At 46.8% G+C, this 27,462-nt stretch overlaps 2 protein-coding genes and 1 long non-coding RNA gene across 7 annotated transcripts; 1 reads left to right on the forward strand and 2 right to left on the reverse strand.

Annotated features, from left to right (window-relative positions):
• Positions 1-1,944: 1,944 nt before the first annotated feature.
• Positions 1,945-9,194, reverse strand: DUSP18 (dual specificity phosphatase 18). 5 transcript variants are annotated; one of them, XM_073222546.1, is made up of 3 exons: positions 8,883-9,194; positions 6,978-7,057; positions 1,945-6,122 (listed from the first exon to the last, which is right to left on the reverse strand). In XM_073222546.1, the coding sequence occupies exon 3, from the start codon at positions 6,050-6,052 to the stop codon at positions 5,486-5,488; it is 567 nt and encodes a 188-aa protein (XP_073078647.1). In that variant the 5' UTR covers positions 6,053-6,122; positions 6,978-7,057; positions 8,883-9,194; the 3' UTR covers positions 1,945-5,485. The 5 variants fall into 5 exon arrangements, with proteins under 5 accessions (XP_073078647.1, XP_073078646.1, XP_017503519.3 ...); XM_073222545.1 differs by having other exon boundaries at positions 8,691-9,194; XM_017648030.3 differs by lacking the exon at positions 6,978-7,057 and having other exon boundaries at positions 8,450-9,194.
• A 71-nt stretch (positions 9,195-9,265) lies between these two features.
• On the forward strand, positions 9,266-16,399 carry C15H5orf52 (chromosome 15 C5orf52 homolog). Its single transcript, XM_036993382.2, has 3 exons — positions 9,266-9,658; positions 11,632-11,740; positions 15,007-16,399. The coding sequence occupies exons 1-3, from the start codon at positions 9,393-9,395 to the stop codon at positions 15,163-15,165; spliced, it is 534 nt and encodes a 177-aa protein (XP_036849277.2). The 5' UTR covers positions 9,266-9,392; the 3' UTR covers positions 15,166-16,399.
• Positions 16,400-17,666: 1,267 nt separating this feature from the next.
• On the reverse strand, positions 17,667-27,442 carry LOC140846403 (uncharacterized). The gene is made up of 3 exons (XR_012125447.1): positions 26,892-27,442; positions 20,666-20,821; positions 17,667-19,221 (listed from the first exon to the last, which is right to left on the reverse strand). It is a non-coding gene; the product is annotated as an uncharacterized lncRNA (long non-coding RNA).
• Between the last annotated feature and the right edge of the window lie 20 nt (positions 27,443-27,462).

A 27,462-nucleotide genomic window follows, 5' to 3' on the forward strand; every position in this document is an offset into this window, starting at 1 on the left:
CCCATTTTTTTTTTTTAGCTGGTTGTTGATACCTTTAATGTTTTTTTCATATTTAAGATAATTAAAGTAACCCATTTTAATCAGAGAAAGGATATTCTTAAAATGTTGTTTGTAATCAATTCCTGAGCTTGGCTCTAATAGTTTTCCTTTTTAACACTTTTTTTACATGAATAATTTTTGTATACTATATACAAAGTAGAAAACCCAAATAAACAAAAAGCAAAAGGATCTGATATTTTTTAATATAAAAATCTATCAGTCAGTTCATAAGCTGGGCAAAGATCTATAAAACTTAAACATTGTAGAAATACTTTAACCATTTTTTAAAAATGGATGCTGTCTTTTTTTTTTTTTTGGTATCATTAATCTACAATTACATGAAAAACATTATGTTTACTAGGCTCCCCCCTTCACCAAGTCCCCCCAACATACCCCTTCACAGTCACTGGCCATCAGCATAGTAAGATGCTGTAAAATCACTACTTGTCTTCTCTGTACAAGCCCATTTTTAATATAACAGTATAGGCAGGTTAAGAGGAAAAGGATGTAAAGAGATCACACAAATACCACTTAAAGCCAGAGTGACTATATTAATATCAGACAATGGAGACTTCAAAAAATTAAGAAGGACAGAGGCACTGCATATTGACAAAATGGTCAATTTGCCAAAAAGACACAGCAATCCTAAATATGTATGCACTAAAAGCAAAGCTTCAAAATACACGAAACAAAAATGAACAGAATTGAAAGGAGATGTAGACAAATCCACAATTTTAGTTCAACTTTTAGGACACTTCAACATTCCTCTCAGAAATCAACAAGACAAGTAAACAGAAAATCAGTAAGAGTGCAAAAGAACTGAAACCACCAACAATTACCTGGTCTTAATTAGCATTTATTGAAGACTCCATCCAAAATAACCCTTTTCCTCCAAATGTGCATGCAGCATTCATGAACAGACCACCTACATCATAAGTAAACACTAACAAATTTAAAATAAATGAAATCATATAACGTATGTTCTCTGACCAAGATGGAATTAAAGTAGAAGCCAATAAAAGACAGATTGTAAAGTTTCCAAATACTTTTAAATGAAACTACACATTTCTAAATACATAGGTAAAGGAGGACGTTTCAAAGGATATCAGAAAATATTTTGAAATGAACAAAAATGGAAATGCAGCATATCAAAATTTGTGAGATATAGGTCTCAAATTAATGACCTAAGCTCCCACCTTATGAAATTAGAAAGAAGAAAAATAAACTCGAAGTGAGAAGAACTATGGGAATGGCAAAGAGTAGGAATCAATGAAACAGAGAAAGGAAGAACAGTAGAGAAAAAACACAAGGTAGGTGGTTCTTTTAAAAGACTTTAAAAATTGATAAACTTCTAGCCAGACCAACAAAGAAATAGAGAAGACAAATTATCAGTATGAATGAAAAGTTGATATTACTACAGACCCTGCAGGTAAGAGATACTACAAGTAACTCTACATGCATAAACTTGACAACTTAGGTGAAATGGGCCAACCTGTTCCTCAAAAATCACAAACTACTAGAACTTACCCAAGATAAAATACATAACTTGAATAGTCCCTTTAGCTATTAAAGGAACTGAATTCATTGTTAAGTCCTTCTGAAAAAGAACTCTCCAGGTCCAAATGGTTTCACTGGTGAATTCTATCATTTAAAGAAGAAATAACACCAATTTACATATCTTTTCCAGAAAATAGAAGAGGACAGAATACTTTCCAACTCTTCCTTAACCTAAAAAAGGGCAACTATAAAAACTCTAAAGCTAACATCATAGTTAGTGGTAAGAGACTGAACACTTTCTAAGATCAGGAACAAGGCAAGAATGTCTGTTCTTATCACTCATACTCATCATTATTCTGGAAGTCCTAGTCAGTGTAATGAAAGAAAATCAGAGGCATTCAGATTGGAAAGGAAGAAATAAAACTAGGTTTATTTGTAGACATGATTGCTACACATAGATTGTCAAGGAATCTACAAAAATGCTCTTAGAATAAATGAATTCACAAGGTCACAGGTCAATACACAGAAATCAATTGCATTTCTATACAGTACCAGCAATGAATAATTGGAACCCAAAATTAAAAAACATTTTATTACAATGCCTTCCCTCAAGTGAAATATTTAGGTATAAATACAATAAAATATATAAGATCTGTATGCTGAAAACTATAAAACATTGATGGAAGACAACAAAGACTTAAAATAATGGGAGACATACTATGTCCATGGATCAGAAAATTCAAGAATAAAGACGTTAGTTCTCCCCTGCACTGGTCAACAGATTTAACATAATAGACTTAATTTCAATTGAAAAAAAAAAAATCCCAGCAGGATTTTGTTTGTTTTGTTGTTGATACAGACAAGTTGATTTTAAAATTTATATGAAAAGGCAAATAAACTAGAATAACCAAAATGGTTTTTATAAAAAGAAAATTGGAGTACTCACATTATCTAATCTTAAGACTTACTATAAAACTTCAGTAATCAAGATCATGTGGTATTGGTGAAGAGGACACATTTATCAAACAGAATAGAGTCCAAAAATAGACCTACACAAAGGTGCAGAGGACAGTCTTCAACAAATGGAGCTGTGAAACCATTAGACATCCATATGAAAAATATGAACCTCAAACTGAACCTCATACCTTATACAAAAGGATCATAGGCATAAGTGACAATTCTAAACTCTCAAACTTTAAAACACTAGAGAAAATTTTTGTGATCTGGGCTTAGGCAAAGAGTTCTTAGGACACCAAACCAGCAGAACATAAAAGGAAAAACTGGTAAGTAGCATTCATTGAAATTAAAAACTTTTGCTCTGCAAAAGACACTTCTAGGAGAATGAAAAGACAAGCTAGACTGGGGAAATATATTTACAAATTCATATCTGACAAAGGACTTGTATCCAGAATATATAAAGAATTCTCAAAACAGAAAAATGCCAATTTAAAAATGGGCAAAAAAGTTTGACATTCACCAAAGAGGGTATGTGGAAGGCAATTAAGCATACAGAAAGACACTCAACTTCATTAACCATTAGGGAAATGCAAACTAAAACTACAATGAGCTACACTACACACTTAATGAGAATGGCTGAAATAATCCTGGCAGTACCAAATACTGGTGAGAAACTGGATCTCTCATAGAGGAGTGCAAAATGGTATAGCCACTCTGGAAGTCTGGCAGTTTTTGATAAAGTTAAACATAACCTTTATCCTCTCACAGCCATCCCATGCCTAGGTATTTATCCTAGAGAAATGAAAACTTATGTTCACATAAAAGCCTATATATAAATGTTTATAGCAGTTTCATTCAAAATTGCCCCAAACTGGAAACGACCCAAATATCCTTCAGTGGGTGAATGTAAAACAAACTGTGGTACATCCATACAGTGGAATACTACTTAACCATAAAAAGTAACATGTATAAATCTCAAAGACAGTTTACTGAAAGAAGCCAGCATCCAGAGGTCACATCCTTTATGAGTCTATGTATGTAACATTTTGGAAAAAGCAAATCTATAGGGATGGAGATCAGATCAGTGTTTGTTGAGGCTGGCATGAGGCAAAGGTCTGACTACAAAGGGGCAGCACACAGGAGTTTTTTGGGTGCTGGAACTGCTCTCTGTCCTGATTATAGAGGTAGTCACATAAATATGCTAAAACATAGAACTGTACATACAAAAATGTTAATTATATGGTATGTTAAAGTTAAAAAAAGTGAAAACAAAATATATCCAAGTAAACTTCTTTAAAAATGCTTTAAAAGAAAATTTCCATTTGGTTTTCTTCCGGAAAGGCTCTTTGTGGGGCTTTGCTATATAAGCCCTGGTTGGTGTTTGTGGTTCTGCTTATTCACGTGTAAAACAAGATCTCTCTAGGCTCAGAAACTGATTTATCTCTAGACTAGACTGACAAGATCAATCTAGAGCCGTGATTTTCCCTTTCCCCTCCACCTTCACCCTAAAATCACACCCCTGGACATGCCCTTTGTGGAAGTGGGGTGGGTAGGTTAGGAGGGAAAAGGCATTTGATCTCCTCTGTCTGTCTCAGACTGTTTGTCCAAAAATCTTTGGATTAGGATAGCTGGTCTTGAGTGGGAACCTCAGACCCCTGGGGGATTTGAACAATCTTGGATTTCAGGGCCTACTGGCGGAACTTTTGGCATATGCCCGTGGAAACCAGGGACCCCGGTGGTCAGCCAGACCAGGATGCTGGCTCTAAAGGTTGATCTGAACAAGGCCTTTTTGGGGGAAGCTGGAAGCATGCGCCTTGCTTTAGGACCCCCAGGGCACACACGGATTCATCGCAGTGGAACTCTGAAAAGGCTTTGAAGTCTAAGTCTCCTCCAAGGTAGAGTCTGAAAGGGCTTAAACCAGTTTTTTTTCCACACACGATGACTTTTTGGAAGAGCACTTTGTAAACAGTATAGGGCTGTGCAGAGGGGGGAAATGAGGATGACCGTGCTGACCAGGACCAGCAGGGCCAGAGTGTCACCCATGACGAGAGCTGCCAGTTACACTAAGCACCGACCATGTGCCAGGCCCCCTGCTAAGGAACCGTTGAATCTTTACGACCAGCCTCTAGGAAAAGGGCTGTCCCTGCTTGGACACGAGGAGAATGAGGTTCCGAGAGGTCCCAGATCACACGGGAGGAGGGGGCGAGGCTAGGTTCCAGGCTGCTGCCCCAGGCTTCCGAGCCAAGGCCCGTGTGTGAAGGAACTCTGAGCCCTGATGTCAGGCCTGTACTCCACGTGTGCCCCAAGGAAGGAAACTAATGCCTCCATTCATCAAAGGCTGGTGAGGGATGGTCGAGGACATTTGAGGCCTTGCCATACAACAGCCCTTCAAAAAATATTATTTAAAAAACATTTTACAGTGGAATGCTTTCTCTAAAAACTATCTTATTTGTTAATCTGAGCTCGAAAACCAGAGTTGGGCCCCTGTGGTTGAAGGTTGGCCTGGGCTCCCAGGACACTGCTTAAAGGCCAGTTATTGAGTAGGTTGGCACTTAGTGTGGCAAGCAGGAGGTGCCATGCTTCTTAAGGCTCTGGTTTTGGGTTTGAAAGGATGAGGTGGAATTGTGGCACTCATTCCTGGGTTAGTCACATTTGGGGAGTGCAGCAGGATTCCAGGCTTGCCATGTGCTCTGAGCGCTGGTTCAGTTGACCTGGGTACTATCTGCCTCACTCTCCCCTCCAGCCAGCAGCCTGGACCTGTCACTCACCAGATAGGAAACTTACCTTCACCAGCTTAAATTCAGTGAGTTTAATCTTTAAAGATATGGATTACAAGGTTAAAACCTGCAACACCCTTTCTTTTCCTGCCTTTGTAAAAGGTATCATCTGCGTGTTTCTGTATCTGCAGAGGCAAATGTTTAAGTTCAGTTGCAGTGTGGAATCAAGGGCAGACCTGAACCTCTGACCCTGGTGCAGGGGCTGGCAGGGTGGCTCACAGTGGAATCATCAAACGGACCTCCTTCTCATAGATGTCAGGGATCATTCCCACAGGCGAGCTGACCATGTGCACAGAGTTCTTGCTGAACAGCTGGAACTCATAGTGGATGAGCTGCTCCCAGAAGCCACTGTTGGGCCGGATGATGGGCCGGCACGACTTAGTCCATGTATGGGCATCCAGCAGGGACATGGCGTGGTACTTCATGAGGTAGGCAAGGCAGAGGGCAGCCGAGCGGCTCACGCCAGCGGCACAGTGCAGCAGCGTGCGGCCCCGCTTCATCTCCACACTGTGGATGTGGTCGGCTATGGGGTCAAAGAAGTCACAGAGACGCGAGGTGGGTGTGTCAGCCACAGGCACCTGCACGTACTGGATGTCCTCGTATACGGTGTTCACCACCTCCACCGAGACATTGATGATGGTGGTGATCTGGTTGCTGGAGAGCATGAGCTTATTGTTGGCAGCCACCCCGTTGCTGATATATAGGCTTCTGGTAATCTGGGAGAGGCCACTAACCGAAGGCTGCTGGAATTGAACCGGGAAGGTACACGGGGGTGCTGTCATCGGGCTGGTAGGTCAGCGGCCAGGGAGGCATAAAGGCTGCATCTGTTTGCTAAGCTGTGTCCAAGGAAAACTGCAAGGAGGGAGAGAATGTTTAGAGGGCAGAAGCCCAGCTGGGCCAGCAGGCCAACCCCAGGGGGTTTCTGGGAAATGAATGATGGGTCTACAGCAGGATTCCCCTGAGGTGGTCCTCTGACCATCGCAGAATTACCCAGGGGACTTAAAAATGCAGATACCCAGGCTTCTCCCCAGATCCATTTAGTAGGCTCTTGGGATAAAAATTTTCAGCATGCTTCTTAGGAGATCTAATGTGCATTATCCTATGGGACATGGGCAAGCCCCTGAGGCTGGCATTCAAGGCCTCCCTTACAGGACCCCACATTTCTAGTTGGGCAGGCCAACTTGTGTCCCCCAGCTTTGCCCTGGCCTTACTCTCCAGTTAGGCTTACGCAGCCCTCTTCTCCCTTCGTTTCAAAACCTGCCCTCCCCTCCACCCCCGCTAAGTGGGACGACTTGCACAGTCTTGCTCCTCGGTCTTCTGACTTTATGCTCAAATCATAAGACTCTGAACCAGGGGCATGGAACTTGAACCCACTGTGCTGGAAGTCACTGGTGGTATGAGAGAGAGGAGCGTCTCGACTTCCCCTTCCAAGAACCATCCCTTTGAAGGGACATGCCCTTATGACACTAACATCAAATTTCAGAGTCTTGCAACCATTAACCATGCTCCTGCACCTTGTCTCTAAGGAGGGCCTGGGGCAGAGGATGGCTGAAAGCTTCTAGGAGGCCAGCATTCTAGGGACACCACAGCAACCCCCAGGGGCTGGTGCAGAGAGGCCTTCAGGAGACCAGGAGACCAGCCATACCAGCACCAGGCTGGGTGCAGCAGGGCTGGGGCATGTGCCCCCGGGGAGGAGCAGACACCTGCCTTCGCCTACGAAATCCCAGGCTCTTCACTCTCCCAGTCTTGAATGAAGCTGTACAGACAGCACATCTTCATGTGTTTCACTGAAATAGGAGCATGTGGATTTAGAGTACACCTCTCAAGGCCAAATGGCAGTCATCAGGCACAGACAAAGAGCTCAAGTTCTGTTCTGCTTAATATATTTCAGTGGCTACCCACTGTCAGGAAGAGATACAGCCTTTTAGTCTGGCTGTTAAGGCCTATTGTGGTCAGGCTCCTGCCCATCTTGCAGCCCCCGATTAGCCTTCCCTACATCCTGAGAGCCCTCAGCGAGGCTGAGCCACTTGCAGTTCCATGTGGACATCTGTCCTCTCTGGCCTAGGGCTTTGCTTTTGCTACTCTCTCAGCCCAGTACCCTCTTTCCCATCAGATCCTGATCTGTTCCATTCACCAGAGTACCGGTGAGCCTTGGGATCTTAGCCAAGGGTTACTTCCTGGAGGAAACCACCTGGGACCACAGCCCTGCCCCACATTTGATTAAGTCCCTGCTCCAGGCTTTCTAAGCCCGAATGCTCTCCTTCCTAACACTTCCTGGAGACGTGGCTTTGCCTTGACCTGTCTGTGAGTTCTTTTGTATTATCACTGTGACTCTCTTCACTCCTACTACATCACCTGTGCCAAGCTCTGTGTCCCCACAAGCAGGTGCTTGATAAACATGTTTCTGAATGAAGGAATGGCTCCAATAACCACAACCCTACCTTCTGAGAGGTAAGGACGAGTTCTCTGGCCATGTTCCTCTAGGATTTGGGGGAGGGGACTGGTGGTTCCTAGGCTGCTGGAGGGGAAGGACAAGGCTGAGTAGGCCAATTCTACCTGTCAGTGCCCCAGTCACATGCATCAGGCTCACTCCAGGAAAGGCACACTGGGCTGATTTGTTCTCAGTGGACTGTGAGGGCAGGGAAAAACCCAGAGAAAAGTAGACTGAGGGTCCACCAGTGCCCAGTGGGCAACAGGAATAGAGGAGACTGTTGTGCATCACATCAAGAAAGTTTGCAAAGGAGGCACTGCTCCTGAAGATGAGGGTAGTAAGAGGTGGAGTCAAGTTCATGCTAGTTAAGAAATATTTGTCAGGCACTGTATTAGGTGCTGGGGATACTTAAATGGATAAAAGACAGCCATGGCTCCTCTGTCATAGAGCTCAAAGTCTAGGGGGAGAGACAGACATTACACAGGCAATTACAGGAGCAACAGAGCTGGAAAATAGGGATAAGAACGCCTATTTTATAAAGATCGTCTGAGGATTAAGGGAGGTAAGCCAGTGAAGTGTTTAACAGAGGGTTGGTGCAGAGAGAGCCCTAGACATAAATTATAACTATTCTACTATTCTTCCTGTTGTTAGGGAAGTTAAAATGCAGGGCATTATGGGACTAAAGAATGTAGGGACTTTAATTCAGGCTAGGGGCTAGGGAGATGCAAGGTCGCCAGAAGAAACATACAAACATCAGAAGAACGTTTAGCTGAGGCGGAAGGAGGTGGAGAAACGGTGACTCCGCAGCAGCTCACGTTCACCATTTTACAGCCGCTTCCGCCATTTGGTTCGGTCTTCAAAGCAACACAATAATAGGCCGGTGTCTGGAGTTAACATCTCCATTTTACAAACGGGGAAAGTGAGGTCGAAAGAGGGAAAACGATCTGTCTAGGGTCACAAAGCAAGATCCAAAAGCCAGCCTTTCTGACCTCATTTTGTGGGAACAGTCGGCAGACACCGCGGGGGTCTTCGTTAACACGGGGTTATAAACGTGGAACAAAGTCCTCAGGTTGACGGGCGCGAGGCGCCGCTTCCAGGTGTGAGCCAGGTAGGTTTCTGGGAAGCTGGAGTTGAAAAGGGGTTTCTCCGCCTGCCTGGGTGTGAGGACTCCGAAGTCTTACCTCTCCCGCGGGCAGAAGTGCAGATTCACTCAGGAAGCAGGCACGCCCGAAGCCTCGGGCGAGGGCCTAGGGGACAGAGAAGACCCGTCCCCCCCGGGCAGCCACAACCCCCGACCGCCCGGCGCTCTAGTTTCCATAGCTGTAGTCTCTCTTGGCGGGGAGGAATCGGCCGCGCCGGGTCTTCGGAGAAACCCCGGCCTCGTCTCCAGTCCCTGGAGCTGCCCAGCGCGGGCGCACCGGATCACGCTGGGAGCCACAGGAGCCCTAACTGAGAAGTAAAGGCGGCTTCACCGGCAGCTATGCGCTCCGCCACGCCCAACCGGTCTCCACGGCAACACGCCGGGCCGCATCACGGCGGCCGTTCAGGGACAATCTTAAGGCGTCCACAGCCTCCCGGGCTCCGCGTAGGTCCGGTCCCGCCCCCGTCGCCCGTCTCCCAGGCAACGCGCAGCGCTCACCTCACAGCGTCTGTCCAGCGACTCTCTCCGCGTCCGCGCACGCGCACCAACCATGGCTCGGGGTCCTGCTCCTATTCCCGAGTCGTACTCGAGCGAAGAATACGCAACTCCCCAGCAGCCCAGGCCGTGGGCCACGTGGAACCTGGGCTCGCCCACCGCTCAGGCGGCCGCTGTCCAGGCGACCACCAGTTCCGGCGCCACCCCGAGCCGGGCCTTCTGGCGCGGTGGGCTCAGCAGCCGTCCCAGAATCGACGCAGGCACCTCGCCGCAGGTCTGCTTTCTGCGGCCGCGAACCGCGCAGCCGCCGGTGCTCTTCAGGTGCGGCTCGACTGCCCGGAGCAGTCGTCAGACCCCCCCCAGGGCCCTGGAGGCAGCCCGAATTCCCGCGGACCCCCGTTCCTTCAGACGGCCCCTTGGACCCCTGGCCCTGGCTCCCCCGGAGCTCCGGGCTCCTCAGCCCGACTCCTTCTTGGACCCCCAGAGACGCTGGATTTCCCACAGACCGGAGCCCAGCCCCTTCCCGGTCCCACTCTTCGCAACCCCAGGAGCCTGGGGAGCCCGAACGCCTTCAGCCCGGGCCCCTTCCTGGGAGACTCGGGAATTCCCACCTCCAACCCACGTATCCTCAGAATCCCCCAGGCCCTAGTCCTTCGGGCTTGATGTATCCTGCAGCCCGGGGTTCCCCGCATCCCTCTGGCCAGCCGTGAACTTCTTTGGAGCCCGGCGAGGACCAGGTCCCTTCAGGCTTGACACCCTCGGCCCCCGCATTCCCCGGTGTCCCTGGGAAAGGCCCTCGGCACTGTCCTAATCCCCGCAGACCCCAAAGCCCTCCTCTCCTCCCATTCCACAGCCCTCCTGCAAGCATCCTCGGCTCCCACAAAGGCCTTGCTTTGGAAAACAATTTGGTTCAAAATGACCGCTATTATTTGAAAGGAAATATTTCCAGTCACTTCCTTTTTCATTTTTAAAAACTTTCCAAGGAAGTATTGGTAAATTTGGTGCACCACTAAGTGGGTGGAGAGTGTTTTGTGTATCTTTAAATACTTTGTTTAATTTTTTAAAGGATTTTGGAGTCTGATATGTAAGCATCTTGATCTGTAAACCAGCCTTTTCCATCTCATGACTTTTTTTTTTTGCTGTCAGAAACATCATAAATGGGAGATTGGGGACCTTTGTTTATACTAGTTTCTGAATGTAAAAACATTCATAAAACCATGGCTCCAAAATTGGCTGAAAATGAATTAGGAAAAATTTTTTAATCCTTCAAAATATTTTATCCTTTAAATGTTGTCTTTTTTTGTCCTATCAAAGGAGTGTACACTTGTAGAAAAATCAGACAAGACAGAAGCAATATGAATGGCCACAATCACTGTTGACCTTTTGGTGTGTATTGTTCCAGATTCATTCATATGTCTGTACTACAACATGCTTATACATTTTTAGGGGCAAAATATGTCACAAAACAGTTTATTATTTTGTGACCTGCCTTTTTCCCTCACCTAATCCCCTATGGATATCTGTTTTATCTGCAACTGCATAGTTACATATAGGTCATTATATGACCTAACCAAAGTTTACTCAGGTGCTTTCTATTGCACCTTTGGATAGTTTCCACATTTTAGAAAGAAAATATGAACAATTATTTTCAGAAATGGGCAAAAGATTTAAAGGTACATGTTCGCAAAACCACTTCATGGTATAACCAAATAATCAAAAAGTGAAAACTCGGTGCCTGGCATAATCCATTTTTAACCAGTTCCTCATTTGGACCAAATTGTTCTCTCTAGGGCCCCGTGGAGAACCTGGCTCCATGCCACCCCATCCCACCCCATCATAAGTTCTACTTCTCCCCCTCCAGAGCCTCCTCAAGCCTTGGCCTTAACCCTCCTCAAACTCACCCCTCTGAAGTCTCCCCTGCCGTTTCTGCACCTCTCGTTTAAGACTCCCACCTCGCATCTCATCCTGCATTTTCTCCCTAACATGACTGCTTCTGAGGACAGTTCTGAGTCCCTGTGGACACTTCTCTTGGGGTTTGGTCTGGGCCCTTTTACAGCATTCTCAAGGTGGCATTACCTCTCAACATCCAAGAAACACCCCTTAGCACATGTTTTCTCTAAGAAGTAACCCAGGCCTAACTCCCCTGCTCCTTGGACAGTTATGACAGAGCTGTGCCTCTCCTAAGAAGCCTGCAGAAGCCTCAGTCACTCCCTCAGGACCCCATCAAATCAGGGCCTGTCCTGGCCCTCGCCCCAGCCATCTCAACCTGTACCTCTTTTCCTTCCCCACTCCAGCTTAATGAATTCCAATGAAGCCGCGATGAAAAAATTTTTGCCCAAGAGCAACTTATCTCGGGTGATTATTCGGGACAATCTCAGTGCACAACGAATCTGTGCGATGGAGGTAAAGTCACAAGCTTTTGTATTAGAGGGTGTTAGTGGCTTGTCCCATATTCATTTCACTCTCCCCAGTAGCCTGGAGGGAAATCACAGATCTTAGAGGTGACAGGGAGATGATGCAAGCCTCATTTTACAGAGGCAGCCAGGGGTTACTGATTGGCCCGAGGTGCCATAGCTGTTCCTGAGCCAAGGGAGCCAGGGAGAAGGACTCCATGTCTTTTGGCTCTTGTGGCATTTTTTTTCTCAGAGCACATTACCTCTCTGTTCAGGGCATCCATGAATGGGTTCTACTGTCTCCCAGGAAAAGAGGTCTTGGGTCCTGGAGCTTGAAGTGGTATCAACACTATTGGGTCAGTTTTTTTCCTCCCCTAAAAGCTCTCAGAGGACGGGGAGGGAAACTAGAGTGCTGTCACCCACAGACCCCGTTGATTAATTCATGAAGTGTGCTCGGGCAGGCACTATGCTGGGCACTAGGAAAGGACTGATGAACACAGCGGCCTCAGAACATGCTCACTCCTTCAAGCAGAGCAGGTGGCCCAGAGTTGAGCTACTGCCCTCTGTTTGACTCTGTTGACTTCTCTCCATGTTCTGGGGCCAAATCTGGATGGTGCTGTGGGATTCTGACCTCAAGAAGCCTGCAGGAGGCTTGAGGGATGGTGCCAGATCCTTTTAAGGGCCGCAGAGACCAAAAGAAGAGGAGAGGCCTGGGTGTTTCTCTCTCTGCTAAACTTTCATGGCGTGTGTTATGTGAATAGGGTGCACTTGGAGATGGGTAGGCCACCTTTGTGGGACCTTGGGGAATCACATTTCCTCTTTGCTCATTTATAAAATAGGATGTATTAGGATCCTCCCAGTTGCAGGTAATGCACACTGAACTTGTACTAGTTCAAGCAAAATAGAGAATGATGAGTTTATGCAATCAAGGATAGCTAGGGCAGGGTCACCAGTGTCTGGGATGAGAAAAGCCAGAGGCTCCAATACCGTTAGATGTGTCTTCCACTCTCCCCTCTTCATCTCCTTTTCTGATGATTTCTGCATGTTGGCGTCATCATTAGGGTGGCTGTCCCTGGGGAACATGGCCACAGGAAACCTTGCCTGTCACCCAGAAAAGCAGTGGGGTGCTTCCACTGTTGCTTGAATTAGACAAATCCTGGAGAAGGGCTCCAGTTGGCCCAGGTGGGTCATGGGCCCATCCCTGCCCCAATCTCTGTGGCCAGGTGGTGTGGGCTGTTCTGACTGGCCCAGGATGGGTTGGGCCCAACCCCATTCACCAGCAGGTGACGGGTATTGTACCTCTGGCAAGTGGGGTGAGGATCTCTGAGATACTATAACTGGAAACTCCCTGAGTTGTCTTTATATGTACCAGAGGGCTATGCCATCCTCCAGCCATCTGGAAGTTCTTTTAAAGCTGTTCTGAGCCCTTGTGTGTTTTAGGTACTCACTGTCTATTATGTATTATTACCTTGTCTAATAGTTCAGGAAACAGGCTCAGAGAGCGGGAGGTCACATAGTACATCACTGTGGGCTTGCAAACTCGGCCTAAGTGACCATAGCGTAGGACGTTCTCCTTTAAGGATGGGGGCTGTCTTCTCCTTGTTTGTAGTGACTTGGCTGAGGGCCCAGCTTGTAGGACCTCAGTGGATTTGAGGCCTGAGTGGTAGCACAGCAGTGTTTCTCTCCCAGAAAAGTGCTCACAGTAGAGAAAGAGGCAGCTTTGGCTAGCTGCTGATTTCTCAGGACCTCAACAAGGACAGCTAAGTTCTAGAGTCTTGGGACTGCTCTGAGCATGCTCTAAGAATAGGGATGAGGGCTGCTACCTCTTCATCTGTGGCCGTGACTCTCAGCCGGGGATGGTTTTGCCCATCTGAGGACATTGGCAATGTCAGGAGACAGTTTTGGTAGCACAGGTGAGAGTGGGGTGGTGCCACTAGCATTTAGAAGGTAGAGTCCTGGGAGGCTGCTAAAATCCTACAAGGCACAGGACAGCCTCCCACCACAGAGAATTACTTGGCTCCAAATGTTAATAATGGCGAGGTCGAGAGACTGGTCCATAGTAAAAGTCAAGCTAAAGGTGAAGTCACTAGCTTAGAGAGGCCAAAAAGCCTGCCGTTATGGTGTGAACTTGAAAATGGTGATACAGAAACAGCCACTTGTCAGTGGCTATATCAGCATCATCTCAGGTATATGGTAAAAATATAGATTCCTTGGCCCCATCCAAGCCCCACCAAACTAGAATTTCTGGGGTCTCTATTTTTAGCAAACAACTGAAAGGTTTCTGATACTCAGCCATGTTCAGAGACCACTGATTGGAACTATGGCTGTTAGTGTTCATATTTTCTGTTGCCTACCCTCCCTCTTCATGCCTTGTTCCCAAGATCCACTCCAGCATGTTAGCTTCCTGTGTCAGGTATCAGGGCAACACTGACTGGCCTTTGTGGAGCTCTCCTTTCCTTGCATTATGCTGAGTCCTGAGACAACGTCAACACTTTGAATCCCAAGGAGCGTTTATTAAAATGTCAGCTCTCAGGATCACCTCCTTCCTGGTCTGTTTCTACATGTGTAACACTTCCCCATCCTTCAAAACCCACCCACAATTTACACACCAACCCTCCATGAGGCTTTTCTTGATATCTCATTCTTTGGACTCTGTGCTTCTTTTCAGGATTATCATTCTCTGTCTTGCTTTGAAATATTTGGGCATGTGTCCCACCTTCCTGACTATGTTGTAGTCACTAAGACCTGTGGCTGATTTTGTATCTTCTCCACAACTAGCTCACTGGAGTAAATAGATGGTCAAGTAAGATAGAGGATGGGCCTTCCTAGAGCTTACAGTCTTGTTGAGGACAGGACAGAAATAATAGAGCAAGAAATAAGTAGAGTTCAGTTGATGTAGGGAATGTCACACAATATGTGGGAAGTCCAAATGAGTCCCAGGGGCAGGGTGATAGGAGTTAAGGAAATGGGGAGGAACTAGATGCATCCTTTCTCCATCCCTCCACCCTCCAACCTTACCTCCTTCAACCATTCTTCAAATAGAGATACTAAGGGCAAAATCAGGCTCATAGGCTGTGGACTCTCAGAAGGTACCATAGGGGTTATCCAGCTCAATGCCCACATTTTACAAATAGGGAAACTGAGGCTCCCAGTGAGTCAAATTACTTATGGAATGGGTCCAGCTGGCACCTTTTCCACCCCCATAGTGTCAGCACAGGTGCTTCTCTTGCTGTGAAAAGTAGCCTCTTCATCCTAACTTCCTCTGTTTTTTGTAAGATAAGAGCTTCAGACAAGACCAAGAAAAAGATGGGCCAGTTGTATGACCACCTGAAAAAAAAGTTCATGACAGACCAGCTCAGAAAGCTGGGGCGCTGGAAACAGGAATCTGTGAACCTCCAGCAGTGCCTGGACAACATGCGAGTGTACAAGGTCTAGCTCCAGCTCCAACTCGGTCCTGACAAGAAAAGCCAGCCGCCCTAGTCACATGGCAGAATGATCTGCCTCAGGGCTATGATGACATCAGGCTGACAGGAGGGAAAGAGGGAGCGAGCTAGCCAGCCCAACCGTGGTGGAACAACAATAAACTGCAACAGCGGACAGTGTAGCACAAACCCCTCAGCAATTCTCATATTCCTTGCCTGGCCCTGCCCCCTCTGTTCTGGTGGGGGGACCCTGATAGTCCCTAGCTGCCTGAGGAGGAGGCCGAATCAAGCCAGTTTCCAGTGGGTAAGGCAAAGATCGACCTTTAGTAGCCATGTGTCTGAGGTGTCCAGGTGTGCTGGGACAGGGCACCTTAGATGACAGGGGCTTGGAAATACCACTGCCTGGCATTCCAGTGGTAAGGTCAGGTTGGGGCATCAGACAGACCTCCATCAAGTGCCATTTCTGCCATCTGTCTGCTCTGTGACTTTGCAACCTCTTTGATCCTGTTTCCTTATCTGAAAGAATAGGGTAATAGTGAGGGAATCTACTTGCAAGAGCTGGTGTGAGGATGTGGAGTGCTTGGCCCAGGGCCTGCGTTCCAGTGGCTGTCATCACCAGGGCTGCCATTGGCTTGCCTTGCCAGGCCACTCCCTGGTTGTCCTGCTGTCCTGACTGTAGCCCTAACCCTGGCAGTCCCCATGTTGTGGCGTTTATTGTGCAGGCCCGTCATCTGGAATGCTCCTGCAGCCCCCAGGGCTCTCAGGAAACTCTTTGCCCACCTGTTAAGGCCACTTCCTGCAAAGCTTTTCTGACCTTCCACTCCTTTCCCCACCCTGCCTAAGCCACATGGGTTCCCTGCGCCCCCTGAATTTGGAATACCTGGGGTGGCTTCATTCTGCCTTGTATAGTAGCTGTGTGGGTATTTGTTCTAACCCCTGATGAATTGTACAGTCTTCTGAGAGCAAGGACAAAGGATCCCCCAAAATTCAGTTCAACCTCTTCTGTGACACCACCCCCCCGACACTAGCCCCAATACAGAAGGCCACGCCTTCCTGTGCCCACACCTCTGTCTGCAGCAAGTGTGTGGCTGGCCGTTTCTTGTTTGCTCACTGTCTCCCTTACCAGCTTTTGAACGTCTCAATGGCAGGGCAGCAATGCCGAGTCGTTCATCTTTGTAATCACATTACCCAGTAAGTGAGGGTAGTCCTTCGGTATTTTTGAATAAATGACTGTATTCCTCTTTGTATTACTGCTTCACCACAGTGACAGAGCAAGGGCCTAGTACATCTTTTCAAAGTTAACAAAGTCCCCTCATTTTACAGATGAGGAAACTGAGGCCCAGAGAGGTGATCTGACTTGCCCAAGGTCATGCAGCAAGACAGTGGCAGAGAACTAGGAGCAGGCTTCCTGACTGTGGAGAGTGGCCATCCTGCATCACGCCAGCAGCTGGGCAAGGACCTCGGTCCTCTTGGTGGCTTCGGGAGCTCTCCCTCAGGAAGTCCTCCTCACTCGCACTCACTCCTCATCCTCGTCCTTGCCGTGCCCCTCTGGGCCATCCGACAGGCTTCCCTGTAAGCTGGAGGGAGCCCCCAGCCCAGGGGGCCCTGGGCAGGGCAGGCTGCCAGATGTTGGTGATGATTCTATGTTCCTTTCTTATGGTCGTCCTTTTGAGAACTGGAGCAGGCTACTTTTCAGTGGGAGCCAAACCATCTTTTTCTAGATTCTGGTCTTTCTTCTTGACTGAGTACAACTGGTCAGAATAATTGATTTAAATAATTGAATTTTATTATACTAGCAATATGACTTCATTTGCTAAAAAAATTTCTTCGGTTTGATCAACTGCTGCTGGTGTTTTGGTGCATTTCCTATATTTGTTTCATTTCAACAACAGTCTTTCCTTGGCACCAGACCTAGAAATGGGAAAGGCTTAGGGGTCCTGGAGTCTTCAGAGGACCCGCAGAGCAGCCCAAACCTCTTTCCTCCACACTGTCCCCAGGACTCCCCACCTCCTAGATGTCACCTAGTGCAGCCTGTGAGCCTTACCCCGGGCCAGACTTCAGCCACATGGGCCTCCTGAACAGCTGGCCTTGGTTGAGGGTCTTTGCATCCTCATGCTGTGGCCCAGAGGACCGAGGGACCCCTGGGAGTAGAGTGAGTGGGGAAATTGGCATGTCACTAACTCTCCTCTGAGTACACGTGGACTTAGTCTACCTATTTCTGTGTTAAAAACCAGAGGATGTTGCATTTAATTAGGGAACAAGAAGTGATGAGATTCTGGAGAGGCGGCTTAATTGCTGGGCAGGAAAAAGGAAGTCAGGGGAAGGAAAGTCAGAGAGAAGGGTGGAGGGGTCCTGGGTGGGAAGATGTTCAAGAAATAAGGTCTTGAAGCTAAGAAGGGCTTACAGATTCTTTAGTAGACACACACACACCACATATACCCCGCCCCCCACATACCTCCTAGTTCAAATGAAATCTTACCTGGAAGCCCATCACGGTAATCAAAACTATTCACATATTGATATTAATATTTATTGAGCACTTACATGCCAGGCACAAGGTTCAGCTCTTTTTGAACATAGTTCATTGAATCCTTCTAACAAAGTAGGTAATTTTTTTTTTTTGAGAGGGCATCTCTCATATTTATTGATCAAATGGTTGTTAACAACAATAAAATTCTGTATAGGGGACTCAATGCTCAACGTACAATCATTAATCCACCCCAAGCCTAATTCTCGTCAGTCTCCAATCTTCTGAAGCATAACGAACAAGTTCTTACATGGTGAACAAGTTCTTACATAGTGAATAAGTTCTTACATGGTGAACAGTACAAGGGCAGTCATCACAGAAACTTTCAGTTTTGATCACATATTATGAACTATAAACAACCAGGTCAAATATGAATATTCGTTTGATTTTTATACTTGATTTATATGTGAATCCCACATTTCTCCCTTATTATTATTATTATTATTATTTTTAATAAAATGCTGAAGTGGTAGGTAGATGCAAGATAAAGGTAGAAAACATAGTTTAGTGCTGTAAGAGAGCAATTGTAGATGATCAGGTGTGTGCCTATGGACTAAGTGTTAATCCAAGCTAGACAAGGGCAATAAAACATCCACAGATGCAGAAGATTTCTCTCAAAACAGGGGGGGTGAGGTTCTAAGCCTCACCTCTGTTGATCCCCAATTTCTCACCTGATGGCCCCCCTGCGACTGTGCCTGTCTTAGGTTGTTCCTCCCTTGAGGAATCTTACCCATCTCTGGCTAACCAGTCATCTTCCGGGGCCATACAGGGAAATGTAAAGTTGCTAAGTGAGAGAGAGGCAATACTGTTTGAAAAGGTTAGCTTTTTACTTCTTTGCAGATTTATACCCTGTGCAAAGTAGTTAGTTTTATTAGCCCTGTTTTATAGATAAGAAATTGAGGCTCAAAGATAAGAATTGTGCCTAAATTGGGCAACAAGTAAACGACAAAGCCCATCTCCTGGCTGTTCACTCCCAAGATCATCGCTTAATGACCGACCGTGTGCCAAGCTCCCTCTCTCTGTCACTCTGACTGACAGAGGTGGGCCCAGGCACCGGAGCATGATTTCCCAGGGGCGGTACCAGAGCCTCTGCTGTAAACGTCAGGTACTTGAGCTCAGCTATTTAAAAGAGAACTGGACCAAAACCCATCTTCTTTCTACCATGTGGCCAAGTAGAACTCATCACCCATTCTGGGATGGGTAGGCTGGGTTAGGGAGATGTGGATGAGGGAGGTGTTCACTTGGGAGGGGGAAGCATGGGGCACAAGAGACCTGACCACTGCCCGACAGCTGTGCAGATAGCCTTTGTGTCTGAAGAACTGTGCTGAGGGCAGGGGACAGGTGAATGATACTCACTTTTAAAGAGATCAAATGTTTTTGAACGAATCTTTAATAGTCGCTGAAAATAGGTTTCCTTCCCTTCTGTCCTATCACCAAGTGCATGTTGCTACTTTGGAGTACTTGGGAAAACTTCTCGGTTAAAAAAATTTGGGGGTGCACAATGGACCTTGTTCCTTCCCATTCCAGAATTTTTTCCATTACCTGGAACAAAAGAAGGGAATTTCTGTTTACTGAGTACCTGTCATGTGCGAGGCATTTTGTATCTTACCTCATTCAGTCCTCACCACAACTCATGTCAGGTATCCTGCCCATCTTACAGGTGAGAAACCACGGCAGAGAGAGGCTGAGGATCTCAGTTCGCTGGTTTGAACCTGGGTGTGAGGCACACAGGCCATGCTCTTCCCGTGCCATCCAGCCACCCTGGTGATCCTCAGCTTCATTGTGAGCACCAAGCTCACTTTTAGCCACTTAGTACTGCTCTGCGAGGGGTGCCCCTGTTGTGGGCCTCCTGTTTATGGCCCTGGCCACTGACTTTCCTCCTAGGCTACGTCTGTTGCCCATGATGTCAACACCATGGCAGGGAGGGTGTTTGGGATAAGGACGCATTCCCCTCAAGGCAGGTCCCAGCTCCAGGCTGGCAGGCAGGGACAGTGGCTTCAGACCCCTAGGTGAATGTGGACAGTCTGCCAAGGGGCTAGGCAACTAGAATTATATGGACAGCTTGTCAGGGAGCAGGGGGAGGCAGGTGGCTTCTACAGTTGCAGCTGAGAGAGATCCCAAAATTCTTACATGTCCACCCCATCTGTCCATCCATCCATCCATCCATCCACTCATCTGTCCATCTGTCCACATGGGCCTTCAGCACACAATCACAATACAAGGGTGGAGGAACTAGTTTTCTTGTTTGCTGTGACACCTCTCACTTTTCCCCATCAGTGTGGGGAAGTGGGGCTGCCTGCCATCTGGGAGTGTCTGCCCTGATTCACTCTGGCTGTGGGTAAGTCACCCCTCCACTTTGAGGGTTTGGGGCGCTGAAAGAAACTTAGATTTGCCTCATGCAGGTCAGTCCTGTTTTACTGATGGGTGGGGAATTGACTGTCCAAGGTCAGATGAGGAATTAAGGGTGGATTTGGGCCTGGAGCCCAGGGCGCTGCCGCTCATTTGTAAAGTGGTAATGAGAATCCTGGCTCTCCTCGTCTTCTGGGGTTGTAGGAAGGCCTCCACTAGATAAGCAATGGGAAAGCGCTTTGAGCAGTGAGGTCACTAGGACAGAATGCCCCACGGGTGCAGCTGAGGCCCTGGCTGCTGGACCAGGACAAGTGACCACAAGGGGTCAGCGGACACCTGTGTGCTCAGCTGGGATATGCTGAGAGGCACTTGCCTGTGTGCCAGGGACTGGGAGGGACACCGAGTCATTTAATTCTTGGGGTCCCCTAGCACACATGAGGGGTGGGGACAGCCCAGCCCAGTCCCTCGTGGACCTGCCCTAGCATGAGCTCACATTCGGGCGGTCCCTAGGGAGGGAAGGGAGTCAGGTGAGACCCTGGCTGTTGCTGGCTGGTGCCTCCCTTGGGCTCTGCAGGGAGAATCTGTTCCTGCGGCATTTGCCCTGTTTGAACCTCTGGCCGCTGGACATGCTGCTTACAAGCCCTGAGGCTGCGTGCGTCCTCCTTCCTTGCTGCCGCGGTGAGGTCTCCTTCATCCTGAGTGGGTGGGCTCCAGTCGGATGGCTCTGGGTCGGAATCTCAGCTCTGTCCCTCTGGGAAAGTCGTTTCACCCCCTTGAACTCCAGCATCCTCATCTGAAAACAGAATAATTGTAGTGTCTGCCTTACAGGCTTGTTCTGGGAGCTCAGTGAGCTAATGCTCGTCAGGAACCTGCCACGAAGCCTGCCACCTCATGGGGTTAAGTATGAAGGGGGTTGTGGTGGCAGTTGTAATTGTATCATACTTGGAGTTGACATGAAAACCTCAAGAGGCAGCTTGGTGCAGGAGAGTGAGCCCTAGAATAAGGATCTAGAGAGAGGGGTTCAGCATCGGTGATCCCTTAAGTTTTCTTGGAGATCCTGGGCAACATGTATACCAGCTCTGGGTCTTGGTGGACTTCCCTCATGTTTCAGTTAATCTCTTAGGGGGAGGAAGTTGGGCTGAGATACATCCATAGCCTATTAGGGGCCCTGTGGCTGCCCTGTGGCTTCCCTGAGTGCCTTTTAGGAACTCAGTCATGGAGCAATGGTTGGGCACTGGGGCCCCAGCCGGTCCTTCCTCAGGTAGTTCCAGGGGGCTGAGTGCATAGGCTCTATGGGGATGAAATGGTCATGCAGAAAAATTGTTCCTTAGCTTTGTTCAAAGGGAAGGTGAGAGGACTGGGAGCATCCAATCCCATGGAACGTAGCTTTCCAAGCTCCTGTCCTTTACTTCTTCCCATGAGCCTGATGTCATGAATTATGTCTCTTCTTCAAGGAGGCGTCTTGATTTCCTACCTCGGAACCTGTTGTTCACCCTGCTAGGAATACCGCCCTTCCTTATCTTCACCTGAGGAAATTCAGCTCTAGACCCTTCTGGGCCTGGCTCTACCCTCCTCATGGTGTCTGCCCTGATTCGAACTCTCCGTCCTAGGCTGGACCCACCCTGTCTGTCTCACGTACCTTGTGCCATCATCTACTAACCTGCCTTAGTTCTCTAATTGAACTGGGAGCTCCCTCCAGGCATGGGCTGGAGAAGCCAGCAAAAGGGAGGCTTGGTTATCCCTTTCTTTGTGAAATTTGTATCATGTACCACCAAACCATGTTCTCTGGAGCTCCCAGGTCATTTCTAAGATGTTTCCTATTTTCCTTTTCCTTCTGTTATTTCAAAGATTCTGCATACTCTATCACTGAGGAATAATTGACTACCCACAGAGGTTTTCAAACAAAACCTAATACTTCTGTCACTCTAAGCAGAGGGCAAAGCAGAGGTTGCTAACGAATTGTCCTGCTGGGTCTGACAGCAAGGGTGTTGAGTTGATCAACACCATGTTTTTCAGGCTGTTGAATTTAAGCACTCTGCGTAGAGTATGCAAGCTCCAGTTAGCCACAGCTCCCACCACTCCCTGTTGTCCTAAAGTTGAGTACATTACCTCCTTGGCCCCTAAAGACATGTGAGTTTATAATCATACCAACGTATTAGAACATAGTTTCCTGTAAAATATTTAACTAGTTTCTAAAACTTTAAAATTGTAACACCTGTACTATATTAAAAAATGAAATGTATATATAATGAAACACACACACACATAAAATATATAATACATAATGAAATGAGAACTCCCCTCTTCCTCCTCTCTGGGGCACCACAGTAACAATGTCTATGCATCTTTCCAGAAATGTTCTAAGAGCATAGGTCCTAAGATGAAGTTTATGGTCCTCATAAATTGTATGTAAAATTTTAGATAAAAGTGCTGATTTGTATATTCTGTCAGTTTCATCATAATCTTGGAGGGGGCTCTATCCCCAACACATTAAGAACTACAACTTTGATAATTTTGGTTAAGGATATTGGACTAGCACCCATGTTGGCCTCCCGTCTTTCTTGAGAACCCACTGAAATAAAAGTACAGGCAATTGAAAAAGTACTAAATACCCGGCAGCAAAGAAAACTAGAAAGAAGACTTGATTCAGTGAATATTGATTGAGTTCATACCATATGCCAGTCTTCTTCTAGGCCCTGACGATAAAACAGTGAAGAAATTTCTGACAAATATTCCTACCATCCTGGAGCTTATATTCTGATAAGAGGAGAGAGAATAAACCAAACAAATCATTAGAAGGGGACAAATGCTGTGGAGGAAAAGAACAGTTAAGAGGGCTTGGCAAGGCCATGTTGGGGGTGTTTCAATTTTAAATATAAATGGATCACTGATGAATGAGAGATTTCAACAAGTACTTGGAATATGGAAGGAGGATGAGAGCTGTTGATGAATAAGACAGGTGGAAGCAGCAGCTTAGCCACCTAAGGAGGAGGGAGGTGGCAGCCAGTTGGCATGAAAGAACCCAGGGAGGCTTTGGGCTCAAAGTCAACAGGTCATGGGAGAAGGTATGAGGGAGAACAGGAAACTAAAATGCAGGGTTTTATTCCTTAAACTGGTGAGTAAGCCTGTGGGTGTCTAGTATTGTTATTCGTATGCCCTACACATATTTTACAATAGTCTTGTATCTACTCAGTATATAATAAATGAACATAGACTCAACACACAACCTGGGGCCGTTCCACCCCACTACCTTGCCCTCTTTATCTCAAGTTTGAAAGTGCAGGTAACGTTTCTCCCAGGCAGAAAACAGTATGGCTCTTCTCCAAAGAAACTGAGTTAAATATCTGAGATCGGCTGGGGTTTGCATTGTGGATGTTGGCACCACAGAAGAGAGTTCTCCCGACTTTGCTATTTATGATTCTGCCCCACACGGAGCTTCCAGCCAGATATTCTCCTTTAGCAAAGGGACCTGAGGTAAGTCAGACCTAATTGCATAATAGCAGAGGAAACCTACCCACTCATTTTACAAGGTACTCACAGGAATACATCCAGAAAGCAACCAACCTGGGCTTTGAGCAGAGGTCCTCATTCAAAATTTGTCCTCTTAGCTACATGCTGCCCTGTTAACTGGTTCATCTCCTTTGCTGGGTAAAATTAGACACAAACCAGTACCTATGTTTGTATCCGGCCACACGCTTATAAGAGAATCTGTCTGGATTTTGAACAAAGACTGATGGGAGCTGGGAGGCCTGGGAGCTTATCCGGATAGCAATGTGACCTTGGGCTCAGGCACATGGGGACAGTGGGCCTGCCATCTCATAGGCCTGGCCTCAGGCGTAAGTGATGGCTGTGACCAGCTCTGTAGCACAAGTTTGGCTCAGCTATCCTGAGCCTCCTAGCTGCCAAGAGCTTGAAACTCTAGCTTTTTCTGAAGTATTTGAAGAGTATTTCAAAAATAATACTTCAAAGCCCTGGCAGGGCTTCTTTTGGGGACTGGGGGCAGCCGCCTGGTGTCTTTATTCTCTTACTGCACAGGTGGACAGGTTTGAAGAGCACCTTGAGTTAGGGGTTGCCGAAAGATGTTTTCTTCTAATTCTTTTATTCCTTCTGCAATTATTAGCTAATTCTACAAAGATTTTCCCCTCCTAAACTCTGGTTACTGAGATTCAGTTTGTATGAGAGAGGCAGGATATGATGTAATTCTTTCCATTTATTATACATTTTCAGAATAAAGACTTGGTGCTGGAGTAACCCCCAAAGGTGATCAATAAAGTTTTTTTGTGTGTGTGTGACTTTAGGAACTTGTGGGTAACTTATGGATCTTTGTATATTTGATGTTTTGACTCATTGTAGTGATCCTTTTTTTTGCTCAAGTTGTCCCATCTTTGGCCAGTGGGACAGATTTAAGTCAGCTTCTGAGTCCTTTTGACACACAGTCATCTTGAAGAGCCTCTTTTCTTTCTGGCATGACAGAATGTCTCAGGCAGGCTCATCTTGCATATTTCCTGCCCCAGATTTGGGGTCAGCCATTTCTCCAATGGGTAGGGTCCGGAACTTCAAAAGTGAAAACCTCCCTTGTGTCCAGGAGACTCACTTTCTGTAGGATTAAGGGCATTGCCGAGAGTGTGGTGTCCACCTAGTTCCCTATTCCATCTCCTGCCCTGGTCTTTCAAATATTCTGATCTCTTTTGTCAAATCTAAGACAAGGTTCTCTTCTGATTTGGGACCTCGTGCTCACTGGTTCCTTTGCCTTGAAGGCCCTGCCACTGACTGACCCAGTGCAAACCTTGCCCTTTCTGTGATACCTCTTCACCCACTCTGGCAGGTGACTCAGGCCCTGTCATATGTTTTGCAGCGGTCAAAACATATCATTAAGCATTTATTTACTAGTTGCCTTCCCTCTTTGGGTTGCATACGCATCTGGCACCTATATGGCAGGCACTGAGCTTTTCACATTGTTGTGGCTGTTTTCCAAGCTTGTCAACCTTGGTCTCACCTCTTTCTGCTCTGTGTCATTCATTTCACCAAACATTTCACAGAGCACCCTCTAGCTAAATAACTAGAGAATATTTACAGAGCACCTACAATGCCACATGTGCTTTACATATATGGGTTTATCACTCTCACCCTGTGAGGTAGGGATTATTATTCTCATCTTAAAAACGAGCAAGAGGAAGCTCAGTGAGGTGGCTGGAGGTCCCACAGCTAGGGAGTGGCTGGGCTGAGATTTCCTTAGTGGATCTGACTCCCAAAGCCCAAGATTTCCCTTCCACATCACTGCCCACCGAAGTGTGGTCCATGAGTTGTGATCCCTGGGGATCAGAACCCTTTGGGGAGCTCGTCAAAATGCGTGCTTCTTGAATCCACCTCAGACCTAGTGACTCAGAATCCCAGGAAGATGGGGATGGGAAACAATTTCTAACAAGGTTCCCTGGCGTGAGTTGAAATAATTTTTTAAAAATAGCAGTAACAGACACAGTTAAAACATTCATGAAGGTTCAAACGGTGAAAAGCAAATGCCCCATTCCATTCCCTAGTTGCCCAGTTCTCTTCGACACACTGCTCCCCAGAGGCAATCACTTTTCTTTGACTCAACACACTGAAGTTTGAGGACCGTCTTTGAATTTATGGAATACAAAATACAAGATGGTCAGGTCGCTGAACTCCAGATTTCACAAAAATCTGCAGGTAAGACAACCATTCAGAGGCAGGTGTCCCAGGAAGTGGTCCCAGAGTCACTCTTGTCAGACAGCTGTGTCTGGGGAGGTCTTTCCCTGCTCACTAACTGAAACCGCAGCCTGGATGGGGGAGGGTTCTTAACTCTGATGGAGAAAGAATTCTCAAACAGGTCAGATGAATGTAGGTAAGGAAGGAATTCATTAAAGCGAGAGTAGTAGTGGGTGGCAGCAGCCACACAGGCAGCAGAGAGCAAGAAAGAACAGGGAGGAAAGGGAAGTTCATTTGAACTGCCTGGCATAGGGCAAATCCCTGGCCAACTTGTGAAGCCAGAATCGCTTGGCATCCAGTGTCTGCTTAAGTCTGTACAGTGTGGGAACTAAGCCTCTGCCACCCCAGGATTTGGGGGAGCTACAGTGCACTGGATGAAGCAAGATGTTCTGAGAACTTCTCAAAGGTAAAGAAAGGAGATTTTTGGGGTAGGCTACTAAAGAGAATGATCCGTACAGCTGCAGTCCTGTCTGGGTCACCCAGGTGACAGGAACTTGCAAACCCAAATCAGAGATCTCAGCAGCCCTCTGCTACTAGTCTGAAGGACAGAGAGTGTGAAGACTTGTGCTTAAGTCTAGAAAATAGAATGAAGTAGTGAAGTAACAAAAACCACTGGAAGAGCACAAAGTGCAGTATGCTGAGCAGAGAGAGGAGTCTTTATTTAGGGCAAAAAGTACACACTTGAAGAAAAAGTGTGAGCAACCTCAGAGAGCAGGCGCACTTAAGGGCTTAGGATTCTGTCTTTTAAGGCTTTCAATAATGGGGCAAAAGGTAGGGGTGGGGTGCCTAGGTTTGACAGGTATTCTCATGATGTCTATCTCCAGTGAGAAACATTGTCACCATCCATCGTCCTCTAGGGATTCTGTAAGATAAACTTAACACAAGGAATTCCTTGATCCTGTTCTTCTGCAGTAGTGGTTACACTTAAGCAGTGGGACCATATTAATAGAGCCAGTTATTGGCTGATGCCATAAAGCGTGTTAGGAATCTTACCTCCTAACTCCCTGGTTTTTAAAATGGAATCTTAGCCTCAAGATGGAGTCCTTCCTGTTCTTACTGTACTATTTATATCTTGGCATTTTCATCATAGGCAGGAAAAAATTAATCATGATGCTTGCCCCATGTCCCTGACCTACCTCATCACCAGCAAAGATGGCAGGGACTTGTTAGGGAAATGTCTGCACCTACTGTTTCCAGGACCTTCCAGCCTGCTCTGCTCCAGCTCACTTCACAGAGGAGGCTGATCCCTGCACAGGCAGTACTTGCCATAAAGATCAGGAAATCAGGAATGGTCGATGGGTGAAGCGAGGGTAAGATGCTGGGATGAGCGAAGGAGAGCCTGAACAGAGGTCCTGAACTGGAGGAGTCTGCTTGGAAACCCAAGATTCAACATTTCCACTTGTATTTCTGAATATCTGTGGCAACCATTGACCTTTCCCTTTAGGATAGATTCTTTGAATTCAGTGATTCTTAACTTTTCTCCAATCACTGACTCCTTTTTGGGAATCCCATGAAAACTATGGAGTTTCTTCCTAGAAAAACACACAGACACATAAAATTCTGCAGACTAATGCAGAAGCTTCACAGACTGCCAGCCAAGATGCCCAAGGGATATCCAGAAGGTCCAGGTTAAGAACTCTGCTTTTAGATGTGTTCCTTTTTGTACTAAAGTGCACCGTTTAAAAATATTTCTCCATTCATTTAGAG

The sequence above is a fragment of the Manis javanica genome, chromosome 15 (assembly GCF_040802235.1).
Source record: "Manis javanica isolate MJ-LG chromosome 15, MJ_LKY, whole genome shotgun sequence".
Taxonomy (NCBI): domain Eukaryota; kingdom Metazoa; phylum Chordata; class Mammalia; order Pholidota; family Manidae; genus Manis; species Manis javanica.

Excerpts from the sequence above, each read along its gene's own strand:
- C15H5orf52 (XM_036993382.2), top strand. The coding sequence starts at position 9,393 with ATGGCTCGGGGTCCTGCTCCTATTCCCGAGTCGTACTCGAGCGAAGAA. Across the intron at positions 9,659-11,631 it reads CAGCCGCCGGTGCTCTTCAG|CTTAATGAATTCCAATGAAG; the intron begins GTGCGGCTCGAC and ends TCCCCACTCCAG. Across the intron at positions 11,741-15,006 it reads AACGAATCTGTGCGATGGAG|ATAAGAGCTTCAGACAAGAC; the intron begins GTAAAGTCACAA and ends GTTTTTTGTAAG.
- DUSP18 (XM_073222546.1), bottom strand. The coding sequence starts at position 6,052 with ATGACAGCACCCCCGTGTACCTTCCCGGTTCAATTCCAGCAGCCTTCG.